Below are 19,011 nucleotides of genomic sequence, written 5' to 3'. Positions count from 1 at the left end.
GGCCCGGCTACGGCATTGGCGGCCGTAACCGGGCCGACTAGGACCCGAAGCCGGCCGGCTTCGGACCGGCCGGCCACGGCGCCGGCGCGCTGCTCCTCGGCCGGCCTTTCTTTGCGAGCCGGCCGGTGGCCAGCCGGGCTGCTCCGCGTCCATTGCCCTACCGGGGTCTTCCCCGACATTAGCCCCGAAGCCGGCAAGGTCCTGCGTTTAGAAGGACCTAGGCGGGTTTTCTGGCTTCTCGAATATACTTAACGGCACTTGGAGGGGCCGGCGAGAATTTCCATTCGGCCGGCTGCGCCCTCATCGGCTCGTTCTGTCGAGTTGCTTCTAGCAGGCCGCTATTTACACTTATGCGGCTTTTGTTTTCTCGCAAGTTTTGGTGGCGTCTCCGCCTTGCTTGGATGACTTTTGGTCCGAGTTGAACTTATTGTCCGGCTCCAGAGCTTGCGGTGCGCCGGAGTCTCCGCCGCCTCGGGTCCTGCACCCGACTTGGTCGGTCCGACGCACGGGCACGCGCCACCGGTTCGTATGGTCACATCAATGTCCCCTCGGATCCGGTGCGGTTGTGGGCGACGTGGTGTGGCGGTTTCCGATAGCGGCCGGCGGTCGTGGGGGAGTTAACGCGCGAGGATCCGGGCGACGTGGCCACGATCGCCACTTGGAGGCTAACCGTCCGCCGCGGTCGGCTATAAATGCCGCGGGGGAGGGTACCGAGGCGGCCACTTGCCTCACTTCGTCTTCCTCGCGCTCCCGCTCTTCTCGCTCTCTTCTTCGCGCTCGAGCCCGTTGCTGCTTCGGCGAACGTCTCCCGCTGGCGAACTCCGGCGAGCGAATCTCCACCGATCCGCCGCCGCTACTCCGACGAGCCGGCGCCACGGGGCCCCGCGTTTCGACGGAGCGTCCTCCGCCGCCGTCGTCGCCGCCACCGTCGCAAGGTTCTTCCTCGCCTTTCCGCCTTTCGTGGTCATCTTCTTCTTCTTCCTCGACGATGGCCTCCGCCAGCGGATCGTGGAGGGGCTCGTACATGCGGGAGGATGACATCGAGCGGCTGGTGCGCCTCCGCCGGATCCCGTCGTCGGTGGTCACGCGGGCGCCCGGCGAGGAGACGGAGCCCGAGCCGCAGCCCGGCGAGCGCGTCGTCTTCGTCTTCGGCGCCCAAGGAGCTGGCCAGACGGCACGCCGAATGTGCACTTGGCCGGGTTGAGCTTCATCCGAAATCTTCTCAGATTGGTGAAGGTTTCTCTCAGGTCATCAAGGAGGGTAGTCGTCTCCTTGGTCTTTACAACGACATCATCCACATATGCGTGAACGTTTACGCCGATTTGATCCTGCAAGCATTTTTGCATGCACCTTTGGTAGGTGGCGCTGCATTTTTCAAGCCGAACGGCATAGTCGTGTAGCAATAAGCCCCATACGGGGTAATGAACGAAGTCTTTATTTGATCAACCGGATTCAAAGGAATGCGGTGGTAGCCCGAATAGGCATCTAGGAAAGACAACGAGTTCACGGCCGGCGATCGAGTCTATGACTTGATCTATGCGCGGCGAGGGAAGGGATCCTTCGGGCACGCCTTGTTCGGTGCTGGTGTAGTCGATACACATGCGCCGGGAGCCGTTCTTCTTCAAAACCGGGACCGGGTTCGCCAACCGGTCCGGTGCAACACTTCCATGATGAAGCCGGCTGCCGGCGGCCGTGCGATTTCTTCACCGATGGCCTTCCTTCTTTCTTCGGCGAAGCGCTCGAGAGGGCTGCTTCACCGGCTTGGCCTCGGGCCGGACATGGAGGTGGTGCTCGGCCAACTCCTCGGTACACCCGGCATGTCTCTTGGAGTCCATGCGAAGATGTCCCGATTCTCACGGAGGAAGGCTGGTGAGCTCGCTTTCCTATTTCTTGCTCAAGCCGGCACCGATGGTGACGTACTTGGTCCGGCTGCGCCGGGTCCAGCGAGATCTTCTTGGTGTTGTCGGCCGGTTGGAAGTGAGTCGTCCCAGCTCGGGTTGCCTGCGGCCGGCATGTCTGTCTGCGCGGCTTTGGCGAGGGCGACGACGTCGTGGATGAGCTGCTTCTCGGTGGCGATGACCGGCGTCCGGGCCATCTTGGAGCTCGCGTGGCGCGGTCCATGGAGCGGCGATAGTCGCCGAGCTATGGTGATGACCCCCTTGGGGCCGGGCGGCTTCATCTTCGGGTACCCATAGTGGGGCACCGCCATGAACTTGGTCGGGGCCGGCCTGCCTAGGAGCGCGTGGTAGGGACTCACGAGGTCCACCACCTCGAACTCGATTCTCTCGGTGCGGAAGTGGTCCGGCTTCCCGAACATCACCTCCGAGCGTGATCCGGCCGATCGGGCCGGCGGCGGTGGCCGGCACGATGCCATGAAAGACGGTGGGGGTGGGGCGCAACTCGGCCTCCTGGATGCCCGGCTTGCGGGCGGTGTCGCGGTAGAGGATGTTGATGCTTGCTGCCGCCGTCGATGAGGACGCGCGAAAACGCACGCTGCGCCGGGTTGTGCCGATGGTGGGGTCGAGGACCATAGCGTAGCTACCCGGCTCGGCGGGACAGCCGGTGTGTCGCGGCGATCGAAAGTGATGGCTCGCTCGACCGGTTCAGGTCTCGGGGGACCGGCGGTATGACCGCGTTGACCTCGAGGGAACGGCTCTGCTGGCTCGTCTTGTCCTCGGGCTCGGAGGTGAAGATGATGTAGGTAGCATCTTCGGCCAAATATCGGCCGCCATGGTGCACTTGGTTAGCCTCGTGGTGCTCGAGGTTGGTGTTCTCTGCGCCGGCTTGGCCACCCGGCCCGCCGTGCTGGTGGAAGCGGGGGTGGAGGCGGGAGAGGTTCACCGCTTGTCGGCCCGCTTCATGAAGTGGCGGTCGCGGGTGGTGTGGTTGGAGGGGTTCTTGCCGCTGTGGTACTTGCACGGCGAGTCGAGCATTTGCTCGAAGGTGTACTTCGGCTTCCACCGCCGGTCTTGCTTCGGCGGCGGCTGCCGCCTGCCGCGTTGTCCGCCACGGCGGCTACGTGGGCGGAGCCGTACCGGCGGTCCGGCTGAGTCGGCTGTGACGCTTGCCGCGGTGGTTGTCCCGCCGGCTGCCATGAGAGGCGCCGTCCGCCGGCTTGTGCTCAGCCGACTTGTTGTTGTCCCTTCTTGCTCGGGGCCGGTGAAATATCAGCCGGCGCCTTGCCGGCTTCCTCGGCCGGCGCGTACTTGTCCGCGATGGCCATCAAAGCGGCCATCGACTTGGGGTCAGCTGCGGCGCGGCTTGTGCCACGACATGGTGTTGGGCCGGCAACCTCCCATGAAGAAGGCGATGGCTTGGATCTCGTGCACACCCTCGCGGGACTTGCGCATCTCGCACCGGCGCGTCGGGTATGCGCGGTCCGTCTCGTCGGGGCCACGCACACATCTCCAGTTGTTGGGGGCGACCGGCCGGCGGTAGCGGCCGGTGAAGTTGTCGATGAAGGCCGCTTCGAAGTCCGGCCAGCCGTTTATGCTTGCCGGGCCGGCAAGTTGTTGAGCCATGTGCGGGCGGAGCCGAGCGAGCATGAGGGAGTAGCGCACAGCCCGGCGCTTGTTGCCTTTGGCGATGCCGGCTCGCGGTGGAGTAGTCCTGCCGGCCGGTCCTCCGGCTTGGCGGTCGCCGTCGTACTTAGGGGTGTCGCGCGGGAGCCTGGAAGCCGTCGATCATGGGCTCGTTGATGATGCGTGGCCCGAAGCACTTTGGGCCGGGCGGCGCTTCTTCTTCCGCAATGCGGGATTCGACCAGCCGGTCGAGGCGTTCTCGGGCGTCGGTTGGCTCGATGCGCGGGCCCAGCCGGGAGCGTGCCGGCTGGCGTGCGCCGCTTGCTTCCGGAGCCGGCCGGTGCTGGCGGCGGGGCTCGGAGTCTTGCTCCTGGTTCCGGCTTGGAGGAGGCCGGCTGCGGCTGTTGCCGCCCGGCTGGTGGCTTGGCCGGCTCGAGCTTGCGTGTGTGGCCCGGGAATCACGGTGCCGGCTTGGTGCTGGGGAGGCGGACTCGGCCGAGTCCCTGGCGCCTTCCCTGTCGTTGCCTGCAGCTCCACGAGCGTGAGAAGCTGCGGGGGCACGCGACATACACGGGGTCGGCCGCTGCTGGTGGCTGCGTTGAGCGGCTCGGTCACCCGCTTGGTGCGGCGGCGTAACTCTTCGCCTTCAAGGCGGTTCGGCTCTTCTGCGGCGGCTTGTGCCGCGCGCATGTTCTTGTCGGGGGTGTTGTGAGACGGGTTGCTCCGCGGACGAGTCGGCGAAGGAGCACCGTCGCGGGCGATCTCGGCGCCAAGGTCGCGGCCCCTACGGCGGATCCGGCCGGCTCGGGCCGGGACCGTCGCCGCTGGAGTGAGGCCGTGGGCGCGGTTGTACTCGCGGCGGGTGATCTCCATCCGGCGCTTAGCGGCAGCCGGTTCTTCGTTTGCTTGAGGAGGAGGCGGCGGTGCGCCTCCAAATCCGCCTCGATGGTGGTGGGGTCGGCACCGGGCGTGAGCGGGGTGCTCGGTTCGCCGGACTTCGTCCGGCCGGGACGGTGGTGGTGGCGCCTTTGGGCCCGAGCCGGAGGCGTTGGGGTCGATGTTGCGCTCCGAGGTTGGGGCCGCGGGTGCGCGGGTTCTTGGTGGGGAGCTCCTCGCCGACCATCATGACTTGCACGACGGCGGGGCTGGCGGGAGCGCTGCTGCCGGCTCGCGGAGGAGGGCTTGCGCGGCGCGGCACTGCCGCGGGTAGCGCGGCGGTGCGGCGGTGGCGACGTAGACGTCGTGGCCGCCGAAGGAGATGACGCTGCCGCCCTGGCCGGGAAGGGCCGGTCGGCGAAGCGGCCGGCGTTGTCGGCCGACGCGGTCGAGGGAGCCGAATCTCCAGATCAAGCCTGAAGCGACTCGCTCGCCGGTGGTGATGGTGAGGCCCGTCCGGATGAAGACACCGGCCGAGGATGCTGAAGGCCCCACGGTGGGCGCCAAATGTCGTGGCATCGTCACGGCATATGCCATAGGGTGGCTAATCGAAGGTGGTTCTCGAGAGATCTCACGGCGGTATCCGGATGCGGGTATGGGGACGAGCGACACGGCGACGTACCCAGGTTCGAGGCCCTCCGATGGAGGTAACACCTCTACTCCTGCTGTGAGTGTATATGATGATCACACAATACAATGGTGCTCCTAGAGCTGTGTCCGGCTGCTCCTGGGAGGCTAAGGGAGACGATGGTCTCTCTCACAGGGCAGCGCTGAGGGTGGAATGAAGTGAGAATGATCGATCCCCTGCACGAGAGGGGGTAGTGCGGCTTATATAGGCACCGACACTTTACATATAAGACCCTATAGTCTACTGGCCGGCTTGGCCGGCTCCGGCTTCCGCTCCTTCCCGAGGCAGTGACGTCAGGAGCCGTTGAGGCCTCATGGCCTGTCCCATCCGGCTGCCAAGGTCAGCGGCATGGTGAGGAGGTGTCCCTGTCGCCATCAGCCACTGTAGCCAGTACGGCTCGACGTAGACCATGATGGCCTGTCCGGCGCGTGGCACTATTGCTCCACAGTGCCCCGCGCTTTACGGAAGATGAAGTCAGCGTGGACTTTGGGAACCCGGATCACCAACCCGGTTCCTTCCAGTGCAAGACTCGCCAGCCTCGAGTCGGTCTGAGGTACAAACCCCAAGTCGGATATGGCTTGTAGAAGCCGACCCAGCTACAGCATTGGCGGCCGTAACCAGGCCGACTAGGACCCAGAGCCAGCCGGCTTCCGGACCAGCCGGCCACGGCGCCAGCCGGCTGCTCCTCAGCCGGCCTTTGCTGCGAGCCGGCCAGTGGCCAGCCGGCTGCTCCGCGTCCATTGCCCTACCCGGGGTCTTCCCCCCGACAATTGGGCAGATAAGCACTAGTGGTTTGTGGACTGTGGGAAGTCAAGGAGCAGAATGTTATCAAGGAAGAACGACCATACAATCATGCCAACTATATGGTCTAATTGCGGTGGTACAGATGGTCGAGACACATCTGTCTCTGTAGCCCGAGGATAAGTAATGGTCACAAGGATGTGGGCTTCTTTGCGTGCTTCTCAGCTCTGATATGCCCCCAGGGCTCATTTGATACACTCAGTGGTAAGATATTCTACTTATAAGATGTGATTTTCTTCATGATGCACATGCTATTATTCAGTCCAGAGATTCGTATTATGTTCTTTTGCATAAATGTGGATATCTCTGATGCGTTGGTGTTTTGTCCCAGACCGACAAACTCACTATCCTGGCAAAGGAGGCAACTTCTCAAAAGGGCTGCTCCAGAGGCAAATGTATTGCTTTCATTGAGCGAGTCACTAGATCATGCGTCTAGCATGCATCTAGCTTGTTGGGGAACTTGGCGGATCGTTACTTTACGACATTGCTGCTTCAGTTCCATGTTCATCGACAACAGCAATAGTTGCAGCTAAGCCTGAGGTGGAGCACCAGAGGGATAAGTAGAATGGGATAAGTTATTCCATTGTTCCTGATCAGGAGACGGGAAGGCGGACATGAAGCCAGGTTGGCCACACTCAAGTAGACATCACAATCTGTTTGTGGTAACCACCAGGCAAGAGGAAGAGAGTCAGACTGGGTCCAAGATGAAAACTGGTCGGTTAGTTGTTTTGAATTGTGGTTTTCGGTGCTCATGTTGGATATTCCCAGCACAGCTCCTTCGGTTTTATCGGCCTGCTATCTGCCTGTGCTGTAATTGAGGTATTGCATAAATGATTCCTGGACTATTATTTCTCTGCTTACTGGTCTTACTTGCAAACTACAGATTCTGTGTGTGTTTTGGCGTAAGAAGTTGGGGTCTGAAGCAAGGACATGATGATTAGCAGTTCAACAGTTCATGACTACAACAAGTTCAAAACCGGTGGCTCCAGAAGGGACATGTTGTAGAGAGCGGTGGAGAAATCGTCTCAGTTGACATATGAACTGCTTCCCTCGTCACACCGTTAGGGGTCTGGATTGCAGGTCCACGACGAGTCCATGATTCCCCCAGAAAGGCTGACGTGTGACCTAGGTCTGATGTTCGGTACTTCACTGTAGTATGCTTCTTGATCCACGTATAGTCTTAGCCATGGCTGCAGTTTGCATATCATCTGCTGATCCTCAAGTATCTTTGTCCCCTTTTGGCTGGCTGTTCCTGCCTCTACATGGTATTACATGGTGTGTTCTCTTGTTAGGGTTTCTTTGCCCTTTTTCCTTTCCAATTTCATCTGACATTATTGATCCTACCATTGTTTAATGTTCTTCTTCCCAAAGTAAAAAAAAAAGTGATAAAATTGAATCCAGTAATGGTGGTGAACTGAGCTCGGGGAAGCCTATACAGAAATGATGCATCATGGATTGAATAATATGTGCTTAAATCAATGCATGATAAACTAGACGGGACGTAACTAGCTGGAACAGATTGACATCACAGAATTGAGATCAAATGCTATCACACTGGTTTTTATGCAGTCTTCTCTTGACAGGTTTGGACACGTAAACTGTGCCTCTAAATCCCAGATTTCAGCATTTTCTGTATTTCAGAAATAAACTCAGATAAGTTCAAATTTTCCAACGTGCAGATAACTACTACTTCGTGCATCTATGTAATCCTAAAATTATGATTGCAACCGTGACTAGGTAGAGAATACATATTGTAGACACATTTCTTTCTCGAGCACATATATTCGATCATCTTCAACTTAGATACATCTAAATTGATCTTGTGTTCACGGATACTGCTCAATTTGACTATTTTCTGTAGCACCCCAAAACTTCTAATATATTTTTCTTTTACTTTTCGACAGAATATTTAAACTCAGCTTTCAAACCCCCCAACACCGCACCCACATATCAATTCGTAGAGATTTCGCTAAAAAAATCCCAATCGAGAAAACCCTAAAAAATTGTATCGCATTGGACGAGGATGTGTCTTTCCCGATGGAGCAGAAGGGCTTGCTGCCCTTGTTGGTATCCCATGAAACCATGGTCAAACAAGATGAGGTGGCGAGCAGTGGAGGAAGGCGCGACAATGGGAGATATGGGTGTTCCTCCCGAGCATCAAATTCGAGGGAGATGAAAGCGGGACGCCGAAATTGAAGTAGAAAAGTTGGTGGTCACGGCGGCTCAACACTACTAGATAACATGGCTTATGTTTAGAGCTGCACGGAGCTTTGGCACCGGTTGAGCTATGAACCCAAGGGTGCATTAGCACCGGTTCGAGCAACCATGGCTTTAGCACCGGTTCGTGCCTCACCGGTTCAGGCGCGAACCCTTTAGCACCGATTCGTGACACGATCCAGTGTAAATTTTTTTTTTCCCCACGCACTCCACACCCCTCCGGATCGCCTTTTTTTAGCTTTGTAAAATATAAAAAATGATGTAAAATTTAAAAAATAAAATCTTTTGAGATTCCTATATGTTACGCAACCTACTATTAGGGGAAATTAACAAATTGGAATTTTGAAATTTTTTGCAAAAAAAACTTAGAAAACGTAAACGGCTTTTCTTGTTGCAAACGATGTCGAAAAGACGTTTAATATATCAAAATGATCGTCGGAAAAAGTTACATCCGAATGGAAATATGAAAGCAGGAAGATTTTAGTTTTTACCAAAAATTCAGGATTTTATTTTTTATTTAAATATTACTAATTCCTTCCTGCATAAACATTACTATTATAGCCAATTTTTAGATTTTCAAATTTCCAGGTTTTTTAATAAAAAATTAAATTTTAAAAATAAAAATTTATAGTTTATTTATTTATTCAAGATTATTATTACATCAATACTTTTGTTTATTAAAATAATTAGTTCGAATTTAAACAATAAAGAAGTGTGATATCGTGACCAACACGTTAATAGGATTGATATGATAGTACTATTAATAACATGCACGCGAAGCACTTGAAAGCGGGATGGGAAGAAACTCGAAAGTTAAGCGTGTTAGTGTTGGAGTAGTGAGAGGATGGATGACTGAGCGGAAAGTATGACCACGAGTAAGTAATTTAAGTAGAGATTAAGTGTAGTTAGAGACTAAACTTGACAATCAAATAACTAAAATACTAGAAATTCTGAAAAAATAGAAAAAAAGAGGGAGTGGAAAATAATTAGGAAAAAAATAGATAAAAATGGCACCGGTAGCGGGTTCTGCCGCGACAGCCTTTTCGAGCATTTTCCTACCGCAGCAGACCCTTTAGCACCGGTTCGTGTAAAGGTCCTCCCGCCCGAGCGCTCGGCAGCCGCCACGTGGCACCCCTTTAGCACCGGTTTGCAACACATCCGGTGCTAAAGGAGGGAGCCTTTAGTTCCAATTGTGTTGCACCAGTTGGACAACCGGTGCAAAAGGCCCTTACGAACCGGTGCTAATGCCCCATTTTCCACTAGTGCAAGAGGCAGCAGGGAAGCGAGGGAGGTTTCGGGAGGCACTGGGAGGGACGACGGAGCCTTCACGATCGGTTGCAGGGGTTGTAATACAACTACCAAAGGTGATGCACCAGATACCCCGTAGAAAATAATTCCTTTGTGATTTAGCATTTTCTCACCATATATACACCTCTTATAAATATATGTTATCTATTGATGGACCCTAGTTCCAAATTCTCTAGATCCATCACTGGCCATGATGGTGTGGAAGACGATGAGTGCTCAACGACGGCGGCAGCGTAGAGAGAGAGGTAAGAAATCCTAGCACATGCTCTGTAGGTGAAATGAGGGTGACCAACCTTTGTTGGCCCCCTATGGGTCGCTCGTAGCGCCGGTCCGGCCCTTAAAACATGTCTTATTCTTATCCTGAACTTATGTAAAAGTTTTAGTTCATAATATCTATTGTACAAACTTAGTAATTACGAAAATATTTATTTCAGAAACATGGAATTTTTTTCACATATAACAAATAAAAAATTGTTCGTCCAGTACAAAAATTGTGTGTGTATTTTTAAAGTATGTTCACGGCTGTTACAAAACATTCATGTTATTAAAAATGGTTAAAAAAACAATTGTTTGCTTCAAGCAAAAGCAAATCACCTATACTAAGAAAAAATTGTTCATGTAGATTAGAAAAAGCATGCATTTGAAAAATGGTCCATCATTTTGAAAAATATGACCACCTTATTTAAAATGGTTCACATGTTAAGAAATGTTAGTTTCTCTATAAAATACATATCCATGTATTTATCCACAAAAAACTAAGAATAAAATGAAAACTCTATTGTGTATGTGTTTGTCATTATAGAGGTTCGCTGCCTAGTGATGGCTCTACTTGCCAGGCAACCTTCTTTGAAGTTTCCATGAGTGACCTCCTTTCTTCCTTAGCTTTAAGATTCGTGTTTTTATTGCTTTGTCTCCACTTTCTCTTGTGCACCGGTTCGGTCTAGTGTCATGCAGTTCACAAAAAACTTGTTGAAACATAAAGCGCACAAATCTTAAAGCACTGGCTCGGTGGCTAAAACATGCACACGACCCCTGACAGCTCTCCATGTGTTCGTCCCTGTCATTCTGGTTCACTTTATCCCATCTTATAATTGGCTGCAAAGTCTTACTGGAAAAAAATTGAGTACAACTCAGGTGGAGGGCTTTCTATTTCTCTTCTAGATCTTACAGTGTTCTCAGATGTTGGTTCCGCGATTGTGTTCCTAAAGATACACCAACTTATGTGACCAGTGTCCATCTCCTTGCAGGATTCGGTGCTTTTTTTTTCTAAAGTATATCATGTAATGTTCTAGCCTATAGATGTGCAACTGATGTAGCATGACGGTGCTTAATTATGTTGTTTTCTGTGCATATCTTCAAGATGCGGTGCCATATCTTCAAGATTGTTTGATGTGGTGCCATAGCTTTAATTAAGTATACAACTAATGTATGCGTTCAATTTATGAAGATATACAACTAATGTATGGGTCCGATTTATAAAGATTTACAACTAATATAGTACGATCATGTCTGCAAATGAGGCTATAAAAACCCAACCATCCCAAACAAATTGTGCACCCATCCACACAATCGCAGAGGAACCAAAACAACTTCCCGAGAGAGAAGGCAGAGACAAAAACCAATGGCCATGGCTAAACTCATGTGCTTATGTTGCCTCCTCATGGCTATGGCAGTGGCCGTGTCGGCTGACGGCTGCGAGGGTGACCGGAAGGACATGATCCGGGAGTGCGGCAAGTACCAGCAATGGCCGGCGGAGCCGAAGATGGATCCGTCAGATGCTTGTTGCGCCGTGTGGCAGAAGGCGGACATCCCGTGCCTCTGCGCCGGTCTCACCGCGGAGAAACAGAAGCTATGGTGCATGGACAAGGTCGCGTATGTTGCCAATTTCTGCAAGAAGCCGTTCCCGCATGGCTACAAGTGCGGATGTAAGTGAAATATACATAGTACAGATATGGGAATTGCATGCATTCAATTTTGATCTTTTTTATTATTCACCTATACGTGCTCTCCAACTTATGTCTGGTTCGATGAATTGGTATTTTCAGCCTACACATTTCCTCCTCTGGGGCAATAACGATGCAGTCGTAGGAGGAGAAGCGCCGACCGGGGTTTAGCTTCTTGTGCCTGCAATAATCTGAGCTTCCCTTCCATGCAATCCATGAAGTTGTGCGCACAATAGATTATGTTCAGCACTCTGTATGGAAATAATTGTGAAACTAATAAAACCTTCTCCTTAGACTATCTGATTTTTGTTTGTTCATACATCATTTTCTGGTTCTACTTATAACTGTTGGTAGTGGTGGAAACCAAGGGGAATAGAAAACATTGGTGGACTAAACGCAACACCGTTTATATATGTGCCTCTTTGTTTTCGAAAAAGATGCAATAACTTGCATTGCATCATTCAAAATGCAATATCCTATGTAGCTCTCAGATCGGATCGATCCCCTACCTTCACTGTGTTTCCTCCGCACCACCCAACACCGCTGGCACACCCACCGGCAGCCGACTCGGCCCCACGCTCGGATACCATGAAGAAATCGTCTGAAAATCTCACTGGTCGCCATAGTGAATAAGGGAAGCTTCGGGATTTCTCTAGCTGTCAAATTGTAGCCACACACTTCTCTTTTTCGTTTGGTAGAATGCATGAGGTCCAACCAGACCATGGGGACAAGAATCTAGGTTGATTGGATGCACTCCTGCCCTCGCGTTACTGTTGGGATAGTGCCCTGGAGGAAAATAATAAGAAATATTTATTTTTATATCTCATATTGTTATAATAATTTCGTGCCATGCTATAATTGTATTAAGCGAAAACATTGATACACGTGCGGTATTGTAAATAAATCAGAGTCCCTAATAAGTACATATGTACATGACTAGATGCAAGCATCTTGACGACGGATGGAACCACTGGTTGATGCTCCACTTGAGAATTCAGATGTGAGTTAATCCAAGAGCATGGTAGTTTGAGTGTCACTACAGTGTAGCTGTAGAGGAAGCATGACATCGATGATGACCCTTAATTTTGCGGTGAAATTAAATATTTGTTATCTATTAATGGACCCTAGTTCCAAAATTCTCTATCTCCATCACTTGCCATGACGGTGTGGCAGACAATGAGTGCTCAACGACGGCGACGGCGTAGGGAGAGAGGTAAGAAATCCTAGCACATGCTCTGTAGGTGAAATGAGGGTGACCAACCTTTGTTGGCCCCCTATGGGTCGATCGTAGCACCAGTCCGGCCCTTAAAACGTGTCTTATTCTTATCCTGAACTTATACAAAAGGTTTATTTAATAATATCTATAGTACAAACTTAGTAATTAAAAAAACAATTGTTTGCTGCAAGCAAAAGCAAATCACCTATACTAAAAAAGTTGTTCATGTAGATTAGAAAAAGCATGCATTGGTCCAACATTTCGAAAACTATGATCACCTTATTTAAAATGGTTCACATGTTAAAAAATGTTAGTTTCTCTATAAAATACATATCCATGCATTTATCCACAAAAAACTAAGAATAAAATGAAAACAATAAAAAATAATGTGAAGATATAAAGATAAAATTAAAAAATAGAAGAAAAGCAAAAAAGGAAATAAAAAATAAAAATCGAAAAAAGTAACAAACACAAGGAATAAAAAAATGGGGAACATAAAAGCAAAAACAAAAATAAAGAGAAAATGAATGGAAGGAAAAAAAATACGTACCTGGGCTGGCCCATGCTAGAGGGCACACGGACAATTCGGTATTTCTGCGCTTGTAAAAAAAAAATTGAGCTGAGAAGGCAAGCCCCAGTCTCCCTCGCCGCCGCCGCCGCCGCCGTCTCCTTTCCCATGCGATGCCCTCGCCCGGCGGTCGCGTGGCCACCTACCTCCACCGCGCGCGCCTCATCGACTCGTTGCGCCTCCGCCTGCGTTCCCCTTCTTCCTCCTTCTCCCCGCCACCGCCACCGCCGGACGACCCCGTGGTCGCGCTCCACGGCATCCGTGCCGCGCCCACGCCGGCGTCGGCGCTCGCCTTCTTCCGCACTCTCCCCTCGCCGGCGCCGCTCCCGCTCTTCCAGGCTCTCGCCTCCCGCCTCGCCAACCCCGCGTCCCTCCCCGACCTCCACTCCCTCCTCGCCTCCTTCCCCCTCCCCCCTCCCCCGCTCACGCGCCTCCGCCTGCTCGCCGCCGCGGGGGACCACCCCGCCGCCCTCGCCGCCTTCGCCTCTGTCCCGGCCGCCTCGCACCGCCCTGCGGAGGCGCACAACCTCGTCATCCACCTCCACGCTGCCGCCGGGGACCACACCGCCGCCGTCGGCGCGTTCGGCGCCATGGTCCGCGAGGGCGCGCTCCCCAACGGACGCACCTACACCGTCGTCGTGGACCACCTCGCCCGCGCGGGGTTCGTCGACCAGGCGCTCGAGGTGTTCCGGCTCCTGCCGTCGCTGCGCGCGCCGCGCACCACCCGGCAGTACAACGTGCTCGCCGAGGCGCTCGCCGATGCCGGCAGGTTCGACCAGCTCCGGTGGCTGGTCCGCGAGATTGCCACCGTCGACGGCATCTTGCCCGGACAGCAGACGCGGGCGGCCATCGCGGCCATGAGGGAGGCGGGCCACGTGGAGGGCACGGAGGATTTCGTCGAGGAGCTCTCGCCGGACGCGAGGATCCCCTTCGCCGTTGGTGACGCTGAGGCTGAGGGAGACAGCGATGAGGAGGAGGAGGATGGTGAGAAGAAGATGAGCAGAGCTAAGGAGACGGCGCTCAAGCCATGGCTGGACCCGCGCGAGCTGGCGAGGGCGCTAGATGGCTGGGACCCCGACGAGGTGGCCGAGCTGGAAGCCACTGGGATCGTCTGGACCCCACGGCTGGTGTGCAAGCTCCTGCGCGCGTTCAGGAAGCCGGCGACGGCGTGGGAGTTCTTTTGCTGGGTGGCGTGCCGCCCCGGCGGCGAGTTCGCGCACAACCGCCACACCGTGGCGAGGATGGTCACCATCCTGGCCCGCGCCGGCCGCGTCGAGCTTGTGGAGCGCCTGCTCGCCAAGGTGCGCGCCGACGGCATCATCCTCCCGTTCGCCACCGTGCGGCTGACCATCGACTTCTACGGGCTATCCAAGAAGGCCGACGCGGCGGTGCGGGTGTTCCGGGAGGCTGACACTATCTGCGGCCCTGTGTCGCGGCCCAACCTGGCGCTGCTCTGCTCGTCGCTGCTGAGGACGATGGCCAAGTGCGGCCGCGGGCGCGACGCCACGGAGCTCCTGGAGGAGATGATGACGCGGGGCGTGCTCCCGGACCTGCAAATGTTCTCGGGGCTGATGGAGCACCTGGCCGGAGCCGGCGACATGAAGGGCGTGCACAGGCTGTTCGGGATGGTGCGGCAGTGCGAGCTGCGGCCCGACGGGTACATGTATGCTGTGCTGATCAGGGCCTACTGCAAGCAGGACCGCGCGGCGCTCGCGCTGAGGCTGTTCGACGAAATGCGCAGCGCCGGGATCGTTCCGGACTCGCCCACCATGGAGCTGCTGGTGAAGAGCCTGTGGCGGGAGGGCAAGCTCCGGGAGGTGGCGCTGGTTGAGGAGAGGTGCGAGGAGATGGTGGCAGCCGGCGGCCTCCCAGGGGCAGCGCCGGGCCACGTGTGGACAGCGAGCGCTGCGGACCTGAACAAGGTGTATGAGATCTACTCCAGCTGCTTCAGGCAGCCTGGTGCAGAGCACTTGACGTCGGGTGGAACCATAGTTTGATGCTGCTTCACTTGGGAAGTCAGTGTGATTGCAGCACAGCTGAAGAGGAAGCATGTCAGCCCTGCATCGAGGGGTGGCGATGATTTTAGCTCTGCTGCGAAGTAGAATTACCATGGGAAGACACCAATTCTAACTTCTGCATAACTGTCGCAGCAGGATGTCTGGTGTAGCATCCTTGTGCTCTGGTCTCTGTGATAGGTAAGAGAAACAAAAACAAAAAATCCATGACATTAGTGAAAATGTGCACTGAAATGCAGATCTTCGAATCGAACGACCGAGGTGGAACAGCAGTATAAGAATCCTCTAACAACTATTTGGAAATTGGCTGAATTGTAGAGGCCATGAGACCAGTGTCACCTTGCACTGAAGTTATATTTTGCATTTACCAATGCCGTCTCAAAATTGGAAGTTAATCTGGAAATCAAGAGCGCATGGGTAAACTGGTGCTGGAACTAAGGCAGCCTGATGCAAACATCTTGACGGCGGATGGAGCCATTGGATGATGCTCCACTTGAGAATTCGGATGTCAGTTGATCTAAGAGCACGGCAGTTTCAGTGTCAGTGCAGTGCAGTTGTAGAGGAAGCATGGCTGCGACGATGACAATTAGTTCTGTGGTGAAATAAATCGCCACGGGAGACCAATGCTAGCTTCTGCACAAATGTTGCAGGATTTATCTTTTTTGTCAACCTAAAAGGTCTCTTTCTGACTCTTTTTGGCCAAATATTGTCTTTTCGTTTTAACTTGAGCTGTGTGTAGTATACAGGCAATGATCTTTTATGACTGAGCTTTGTCAAGCTTCGCCTCTTTGTGACAGATTTATTGGTTGTTTGTTAGTTTTTAGTAGAAAATAAAGAAGGAGGTCCAACTGACTGAGCTGCACGGTATGTGCAACTGAGGTTGGGAAGCTTTATCAGTTCTGCATAATATGTATTGGCTTGTTGAACCTCAAGCTTGAAGAGGATCATCACCATTTTTAGGGATGAAAGCTCTATTGTGTATGTGTGTGTCATGACAGAGGTTCGCTGCCTAGTGATGGCTCTACTTGCCAGGCAACCTTCTTTGAAGTTTCTCTGAGTGACCTCCTTTCTTCCTTAGCTTTAAGATTCGTGTTGTTTATTGCTTTGTCTCCACTTTCTCCTGTGCACTGGTTCACTCGGCTGTTTCATGTTTCATTCAGTCTAGTGTCATGCAGTTCACAAAAAACTTGTTGAAACTTGATGAAACATACAGCGCACGAATCTTAAAGCACTGGATCGGTGGCTAAAACATGCACACGACCCCCCTGAGAGAATCGCAGCTCTCCATGTGTTCCTCCCTGTAATTCTGGTTCACTTTATCCCATCTTATAATTAGCTGCAAAGTCTTGCTGGGAAAAAAATGAGTACAATTTAGGTGGAGGGCTTTCTTTTCTCGATCTTACGGAGTCGTCAGATGTTGGTTCCGCGTTTGTGTATCCTAAAGATACACCAACGTATGTGACCAGTGTCCATCTCCTTGCAGGATTCGGTGCTTTTTTTTTTTGAAAGTATATCATGTAATGTTCTAGCCTGTAGATGTGCAACTTATGTAGTATGAGTGTATGACGGTGCTTAATGCTTAATTATGTGGTTTTCTGTGCATATCTTCAAGACGCGGTGCCATATCTTCAAGATTGTTTGTTGTGGTGCCATAGCTTTAATTAAGATATACAACTAATGTATGCGTCCAATTTATGAAGATATACAACTAATGTATGCATCCGATTTATGAAGATATACAACTAATACGATCATATCTGCAAATTAGGCTATAAAAACCCAACCACCCCAAACAAATCGTGCACCCATCCACACATTCACAGAGGAACCACATCAACTTCCCTTGTAGCATCTCATAGACAGAGAAGGCAGAGAGACAAAAACCATGGCCATGGCCAAACTCATGTGCTTATGTTGCCTCCTCATGGCTATGGCAGTGGCCGTGTCGGCTGACGGCTGCGAGGGTGACCGGAAGGACATGATCCGGGAGTGCGGCAAGTACCAGCAATGGCCGGCGGAGCCCAAGATGGATCCGTCAGATGCTTGTTGCGCCGTGTGGCAGAAGGCGGACATCCCGTGTCTCTGCGCCGGTCTCACCGCGGAGAAAGAGAAGCTATGGTGCATGGACAAGGTCGCGTACGTTGCCAATTTCTGCAAGAAGCCGTTCGCGCATGGCTACAAATGTGGATGTAAGTGAAATGTACATAGTACAAAGATGGGAATTGCATGCATATAGTTTTGATCATTTTTATATGCACCTATACATGCTCTCCTAAACTTATGTTTGGTTTGATTTGAATGGTGTTTGCAGCCCACACATTTCCTCTTCTGGGGCAATAATGATGCAAGTTTAGTTGTCGGAGGAGAAGCGTCGGCTGGGATGTAGCTACTAGTGTGTGCCATCACTAAAACTTCCGATTCCATACATCCAATCTATGAAGTTGTGCTTAAAATAGATTATGTTTAGCCCTCCGTATGGGAATAATTGTGAAATTAATAAAGCCTGCTCCTCAGATTATCTGATCTTTGTTTGGTCATATATCATTTTCTGGTTACATATGCCTCGTGGTAGTGGTGGAAATGAAGGAAACAAGTGAAAATGTTGTACTAGAAGTAACGCCGTAATGTTTTAGGTGCCTCTTTGTTTTCCAAAAAAATGCAATAACCAGCATTACCATTTCTTTTGCATGCTTTAAAATGCAATAGCCTCTATAGCCCCAGAATGGATCAACCCCCTTCCCTACTTCACTGCGCTACCTTATCTCTCCTGGAACACCCACCAGCGGCCCATTCGCTGCCCACCCTCCTATATCATGAAAAAATCGCTTTAGGATTTGTCTGGCTATCAAAGTGGAGCCACACACTTCTCTTCTTCTATATATTGTTTTCAAAATTATTGATTAGTCGATCCTTTGTACATCTACGGCGTGATTGGTATCCCGCATGCATGAAGTCCAAGTGCGGACAAAAGCTTTATTGTGTGTCATGGTAGTTTTGCGGCCTACTGATAGCTCTAGCTTCCATGTAATTAACTGTCTCTTAGCTTTCTCAAAGTAGCCTCCTTTGTTTCTTGTTGTGTGTGTTGTTTTTGTTTTTGTCTCCCCATTGTTTCAAGAAATGTCTTTCTCCCCGGTTCACTCAGTTTTTCTATGTTTCATCCATTCTAGGGTCATGTAGTTTACAGGAATTTAATGATACTTGAGGAAATGTTAAGCACACGAATCTTAAAGCACTCGATCAGTGGCTAAAGCATGAACTAGACCTCCCGGGAAATCGCCGCTCTCCCTCCGTATAATTCTGGTTCACTATAACACGTCTTATAATTGGATGTGACGTCTATAGTGGGGAAAATTTAATACAATTTAGGTGGAGGGCTTTCTCTTCTCGTTCTGACTATTAATCTCTATGTTCATCTTCTTACACGGTTCAGTGCTTAATTCTTTTTCGAAGAGCATGATGTAATGTTCTAGCCTTTACATGTGCAACTGACGTATATGACGGTGCTTAATTATATTGTTTCTTGTGCATATATCCTCAAGACGCGGTGCCATATCTTCAAGATTTTTTTGAGATCTCCACATCTTCAAGATTGTTTGATGTGGTCCCGTAGCTTTAATTAAGATATACAACCAATGTATGCGTATAATTTATTCAACAATCATATTTCTGTAAATGTGGCTATAAAAACCCAATCATCCCAAACAAATCCTGCACCCCACACATTCGCAGAGGACCCATAACAACTTTCCTTGTAGCATATGGATAGATAGAGAAGGGGGTGAGACAAAAACCATGGCCATGGCCAACCTCATGTGCATATGTTGCATCCTCATGGCTATGGCAATGGTCATGTCAGGT

At 51.8% G+C, this 19,011-nt stretch overlaps 2 protein-coding genes and 1 long non-coding RNA gene across 3 annotated transcripts; all 3 read left to right on the top strand.

Annotated features, from left to right (window-relative positions):
* The first annotated feature begins 5,866 nt into the window (after nucleotides 1-5,866).
* LOC124667346 lies at nucleotides 5,867-7,227 on the top strand. The gene is made up of 2 exons (XR_006991229.1): nucleotides 5,867-6,090; nucleotides 6,218-7,227. It is a non-coding gene; the product is annotated as an uncharacterized LOC124667346 (long non-coding RNA).
* A 3,811-nt stretch (nucleotides 7,228-11,038) lies between these two features.
* On the top strand, nucleotides 11,039-11,485 carry LOC124664054. Its single transcript, XM_047201660.1, has 2 exons — nucleotides 11,039-11,336; nucleotides 11,457-11,485. Exons 1-2 carry the CDS (start codon nucleotides 11,039-11,041, stop codon nucleotides 11,483-11,485), a joined length of 327 nt encoding a protein of 108 aa, XP_047057616.1.
* A 1,766-nt stretch (nucleotides 11,486-13,251) lies between these two features.
* Nucleotides 13,252-15,135, top strand: LOC124664053 (pentatricopeptide repeat-containing protein At5g66631-like). The gene has a single exon (XM_047201658.1). It carries the CDS (start codon nucleotides 13,252-13,254, stop codon nucleotides 15,133-15,135), a length of 1,884 nt encoding a protein of 627 aa, XP_047057614.1.
* Nucleotides 15,136-19,011: the final 3,876 nt, after the last annotated feature.

The sequence above is a fragment of the Lolium rigidum genome, chromosome 6, assembly GCF_022539505.1.
Source record: "Lolium rigidum isolate FL_2022 chromosome 6, APGP_CSIRO_Lrig_0.1, whole genome shotgun sequence".
Lineage (NCBI taxonomy): Eukaryota > Viridiplantae > Streptophyta > Magnoliopsida > Poales > Poaceae > Lolium > Lolium rigidum.
This window is presented reverse-complemented; position numbering and strand designations above follow the sequence as displayed.

What these genes read in the sequence shown, in the direction of transcription:
- LOC124664054 (XM_047201660.1), top strand. Translation starts at nt 11,039, where the DNA reads ATGGCTAAACTCATGTGCTTATGTTGCCTCCTCATGGCTATGGCAGTG. An exon ending in GCATGGCTACAAGTGCGGAT is followed by an intron (nt 11,337 to 11,456) that starts GTAAGTGAAATA and finishes TGGTATTTTCAG; the next exon opens with CCTACACATTTCCTCCTCTG.
- LOC124664053 (XM_047201658.1), top strand. Translation starts at nt 13,252, where the DNA reads ATGCCCTCGCCCGGCGGTCGCGTGGCCACCTACCTCCACCGCGCGCGC.